The 6,162-nt window shown below is 29.4% G+C and overlaps 1 protein-coding gene across 1 annotated transcript; it reads left to right on the top strand.

Moving 5' to 3' along the window:
• Positions 1-2,536: 2,536 nt before the first annotated feature.
• On the top strand, positions 2,537-3,308 carry GLP7 (germin-like protein 7). The gene has a single exon (XM_011008312.1). It carries the CDS (start codon positions 2,587-2,589, stop codon positions 3,247-3,249), a length of 663 nt encoding a protein of 220 aa, XP_011006614.1. The 5' UTR covers positions 2,537-2,586; the 3' UTR covers positions 3,250-3,308.
• The last annotated feature ends 2,854 nt before the right edge of the window (positions 3,309-6,162 follow it).

Genomic DNA, 6,162 nt, shown 5'->3' with positions numbered 1-6,162 from the left:
AATAATAATAATAATAATAAAGAAAAAGAAGGAGAAGAAGAAGAAGAAGATGAGAACTTTGAGATGGAATATTAATGTAACGATTAAACAATGATAATAACAAATGTCAAGGTTAGAGGTTCCACTAATGGTATATCAAACAAGTATAGTATAAACTCTTATTATTGAATTGGAAACCACACACAAAGGAGGTTCCAATCAGATTATATATTGTTAACATGATTACATTAGTCATCTTATTCAATTAATGCTAATACTTGTAAATCTCGTCAAGCATTCATGATTATAACTTATGTTAACAATAAATCAAGTTCCTTTCATAGCTCAGGTGTCGGTTATACCATACATTATGGGCTATGAAAGTGCCAAGCATTTGTTGTACCAAGTGTTATACAACATAAATCAAGATTAGTTATTTAACAAGCAAAGTATTAAAGAGTGAACAAGATAACAAATATAAAACATGTTAGTATCAAACATTAAAGTCCATATTAAGTTTACATTATACTTATTCTTACACCATTAGTGTAACCTTTTCACCTTGACATAATTAACTTAGCTAGACATAATGAAAGAAAGCAAAATAGATAAACAAAATAAGAACATAAAAGTTAACTAAGTAAAGGAAAGGAAATGAAAGGCATAAACTTAATATTAATGAAAACAAAGCATAAAAAATACAAAGAGAGAAAGGAAGAGCATGATCTTGATCTGAACACCAAGATGCCTAAATGCATGGCAAATGCCTCCTTTTATAGGCTAAAATTGGGAACTATTGATTTGATGACTAATTGATAAGTGGGTGGCCAACTTTTGACTTGGTGACAATCTTTATCTTCTCTTGTCTGCCCAAAACGTCATTGATAACGTCAAAACTGGAGCCAGTTGCAAACATGAAAGTTGTAGGCAATTGTCTCAGCTTTCTTGTGTAAAAATTTCAGCTCATTTGGACTTCTAGAACTCCAGATATGGCCAAAATACCGAACAGTGCTCGGGCTGGAAGACAGATTCGGGCTTCTTTGTTGTTGCTACAATTTGGACTTGATAATGGCCTTTTTAGATCTTGGGCTCCATATGAAAGTTGTAGGCCTATGTCTTACCTTTCCATCCATATAAATTGGACCTAAATCTGAGATATATAGCTCCAGATATGACCCATTTACCGAACAGTGTTCCGGTTTGGATTGCACCGACATCTCTTTTCTAAGTTTGGCCATCTCTTTATCCTTGCAATTTAAGTTCTTCAAGTCATCAATCAATCCTTTCATTTATGTGATAGACCTGCATTAAAAATAGACATTTACCACAAATTATAGGTATCTTATATTATTAGATATATTATTATAAAATATGCTTTGGTTAAGGAGTTATTGATACTTCAAGTGCAAAATGATGATATAAAACCATGATAAAAATGCACTTTTAAGTACTAATCACCTGGATCACGAGTTTGGTGGATTGACTCGATTCATTTTTTATGTCTTTTTAATTAAATTTTTTAATCTCATCCTTCAACATTGAGTTGATTAAGAATTGAGTTTTATAATTTATTTAGATTTATTTTTTGTAATATTATCTTTATCTTATTACCTGGATTACATGTTTGGCAATTTAACTTGGATTTTTTTATGTCCTTTTTTTAATTAATTTATTTTCAGTTTTATCCTTCAACATTGAGTTAATTGAGAATTAAACTTTATAATTTGTTTTGATTTACTTTATATGAGACTAATATAATCTTATAGCCTAGTTCATGGATTTAGTATTTTAACTTGTATCGATTTAATATGTTGTTATATTAAGATTAAAAAACAAGTCTTATAGCCTAGTTCATGGATTTAGTATTTTAACTTGTATCGATTTAATATGTTGTCATATTAAGATTAAAAAACAAGTCATCTTAATTATTTTAATTAAACTATATTTTTTTAATTATTTAATTATTTTTAGACCCAATAAATAAACTAGATTATATCAAGTTAACTTGTGCATGGTTTAAAATTTTGTTTTATTGAAAAAATACATTAATAATATGTAAATATCTTTTATTTAAAAAAATTAATTCCACCCTAATATAATACGGAACAACTAAATGTATGTTTGCACCTTTTTTGTTTTTACTTTCAGTGGTGGATATATAATTAAAAACAAAAAACTTAATAGCAGAAACATAAATTTAATGCTTCTACTCTTGTATTTTTTTTTTTGTTATTATTGTTATTTTCTCTCTATGAAGTGTTATACCTACAACAAGCAAAAAGACAAACACTAGTGAATCACTGGAGGAAAAAAAAAAAAAAACCAAAGTTAAAAGCCACGACTTTCCTTGATGAATATTAAAGTTTTCGAAACGTAATAATACTGTTTTGCCCCGCGGGTCCTGCCAACTTGATCTTAAATCCACTCTTAACTTGCCTTGCTATCTCCTCGTCCAATGCTCTTAAGCTACTCAAAATCACCTTCTCCACCTCCACATTACGACACCAGTTTTACGAAACATCACCATCAAACACCCACTATATATGCAACTCGTACCAATTTCTCATTCAAATCCACTTCTGTAGATTGATTTCCGACGAGCTCAGCATGAAAAAAACCAGTCATTCCTTGCTTCCCTCCCTCCTCACCCTAGCTCTCCTGCTGGGCTCTACGAAAGCAGACCCCCACCCACTGCAAGATTATTGCATTGCCGATACATCTAAACCTTTTTACTTGAATGGTGCTCCCTGCATCGACCCAAAACTCGCAGCTTCTTCCCATTTCACGACCGCAGCTCTGTCCAAGCCAGGCAACACGAAAGCCACCCCTTTCGGCTTCAGTGTCAAGCTCACCAACGTCACTAATCTGCCAGGGCTAAACACCATGGGCCTGACAATGGCCCGGATCGACCTTGACCCAAATGGGCTCGTCCCACTCCACTCGCATCCACGAGCCTCAGAGGTGACCATTTGCATCAAGGGTTCCCTCCTTGTTGGCTTTATTGATACAAGTAATTATGTGTTCACGCAACTCTTAAGGCCTGGTGAATCCTTTGTGTTTCCAAGAGGTTTGATTCATTTTCTATATAACATGGAGACAATGGGCTCAGCTCTAGCTGTGTCTGGACTTAGCAGCCAGAATCCAGGAGCCCAAATAGCTGCCGTTGCTGCGTTCACATCAAAGCCCTCTATGCCTGAAGAAGTTTTGAAGAAATCATTTCAGATTTCTAACCAAGATGTGACGAGAATTCGTAGAAATCTTGGAGGATAATTAAAAATTATGCCTTTCAATTCAGAAGAGCAATAATAATGATATTATTTATTTATGTCTGAACTTGTTTCTTGTGTTGAAAGTCTTTGTTGCCTTCTTTATTTAGGGCTTTATAGTAGTCGTACTGTGCATTAGAGGAAGGTAGGAGGTTGGGATCATCCATCCATTCATTCATTGCGTATGGGAGTAGTGATAATGAAAGTATATGCCAAAATGGATTGATAGACAAAGAAACACAAGAAAGGAACTCATTCCAGGTAGAATTGGATGGAAAGAGTCCTTGAAATGAGAAAAAAAAAGGGTGTTTAGAAGTGTAGGTGGAGATACTTTTCAAAAAATAATTTATACAAAAATATATCAAAATAATTTTTTATTTTTAAAATATTAATTTTAACATCAACATATTAAAATAATCTGAAAATACTAAAAAAGTTATTAATTTAAAACAAATAAAAAATAAAAAAATTTAATTTTTTTAAAAAATATTTCTACTCTTGAGACCGATATAGCCTAGGGTACATTGAATTAAAAACTTGTGGAATTTAGTAATTGAGAAAAATTAATCACACTGTAATCCAAGATCCATTGAATAGTAATGGAGAGAGCTTACTCTTATTGCATAGCGTAAAATCTGTTGAAGCTTCGTATGATGACAATATCGTATATTTACTGTTGATCCGGGCTCCAGCGCGACGAAGTAGGGCTAGACTAATTTATTTACTTATTGTGTGAAAAATATCTCCAGCAGCTGCAGATACGGGTTTTTTTAAAAAAAAAAAGAAAAATCTTTGATTCAAGCTCATTTTATTTCAATTATACAAAATATAAAAAGAAAAAAAATGATATATGAGCCAAATTTAAATAAAAAAATAAAAATTACTATAACATGAAAAAAATATTTTTAAAAAAGAAGAAAAAATACAACTCAATTCTAAACTTATTAATATTAAATAATGAAATGAGGTAAACAAAATTCTAAAAAAATCAGCTTTAGTTAACTTGGGTTAGTATGACAAGCTCGTAACTCTAGTAATTAAGGCCAACCCGACCTAGATTATCCCACAAAACCTAAGACTCAAATTATAAAAACTGGATTAATCCTGTAGAAAGAAAATAAAAAAAATAACAGAACTATTTTTTTTAAATGTCAACCCACATTAATTTTTTAAACTTATGACGAATTATTAAATCCAAAGCACCTTATTTGAATAAATCATGAAGTTTAATTCTCAATCAATCAAATATTACATGATAAAATTGAAAAAATAATTCCAATCATACAAAATATTAAAACAAAAGTAGCAATTAAATGAATAAATATCAAAATTGTAATAGAAAATAAATTTTATATTTTATTGAAGGATTAAATTAAAAAAAATCAATTTAGCAAAAGAAAAAAAAACAATAAAAAAATAAGGATTAAGATTGACATACAAAATAAAAATAAATTTCTAATTGGAAGTACATACAAAATAAAAATAAATTTCTAATTGAAAGTTGAAATTAAAAAAAAAATAACTTTAACAAAAGAAAAAAAATCAAAAGAATAAGAATTAGATTGGTAAAAATAAATTTGATTGAATGATAAAATTAAAAACAAATAAAACTTTTATAAAAGAGATAAGAAAAAAATAAAAATTGAAAGAATATGGACCAAATTGAAAAGAAAAAAAGACCAATTGGGATTGAATGATAAAATTGAAACAAATAAAACATTTATAAAAAAATCAATAAAAAAATAACAATAATAAGAGAAAAGATAAAAAAATAAAAAATAAAAAATAAGAACTGAATTTGAAATGCCAATTATTTGTCATTCTAAAGGAAGGGGAGAGAAAAAAAAAATCTTCACCGACAACAAACCAATTACCTAAGATTATATGTATACCAATTACCTAAGATTGATATGTATAGACACTTTTAAATACATAATAGAAGGGTCTTTTGACCACCAAAAAAAGATGCTTTCCATACAGTGAGGCATGCTATACACAAACCAACTACTTCTTAATTTTTTTAAAAAAAATTCTTTCTTTGTTAAAAGATTCAATTGTCTCTCGGTCTGCTTAATATTAACAAAATAAAAAGGATCTTTCGTGAAAAGACAAAAATAACCCACCAAGACCAATTTTTTTCTTTTTTGCTTTCAACTGCATTTTGATGATTTCACTTGCGTTTTGATTTTTATTATTTTCTATATCTAGTTAAATATCAAATCACGGTAAAAAAATTTTTATTTTTTTTATTTTAGTGATGTTTTAATCATTTTATTGTACAATTAAAATAAAAAATACTTATTTATCCTGATAAATTTAATAATAAATAAAGTTTCTTGTTAAAAAAAAAAATACCTTAATAACCAATGTTAGACTTCCAAGTATGAGCTGCAAAACCGTGAAAACATGTGACCAGTTAGTTAATGGTGTTTTCACTCATGTGCTCCAAGCAGATTCAGTTGTTAATTTAATCATCACGCTACCTCTACCCATCCAACCCATACATCATCGTTTGACCTCTTTATAAAATAATCCCGAATGTGTTTTTGAACAAAGCAACGATCATTGATGTTTTTGCTGGTAGATCCAATCATATCCATCTGATAACTAATCTCGTGTTTCTTTCCTTAGAAAAATGGATTTGTGGAGGTGGGGCGTGTAAGAACATGGCAGCAGGAACTTTTTACTCTTTGCCCAACCGCACCTCACGAGACATCCGATAGAAAGAGTGTAGCATTAAAACCTTAAGATCAACTGTGTTTCAACAAGATTAGAGGTCCAAATGGGAGGTCTTCAGATTTTGAGAATTTGATTAAAATTAAAATTAAATAAAAATATAGTTTAATATATTTAGTTAAAAATATTTTTTAAATAAAATTTATAAAATAATTTTAAAAAATATATATTAATATTAATT

The sequence above is a fragment of the Populus euphratica genome, unplaced genomic scaffold (assembly GCF_000495115.2).
Source record: "Populus euphratica unplaced genomic scaffold, PopEup_1.0 scaffold351.1, whole genome shotgun sequence".
Classification (NCBI taxonomy): Eukaryota; Viridiplantae; Streptophyta; class Magnoliopsida; order Malpighiales; family Salicaceae; genus Populus; species Populus euphratica.
The sequence above is the reverse complement of the archived record's forward strand: the minus strand, read 5'-3'. Positions and strand labels throughout refer to the sequence as shown.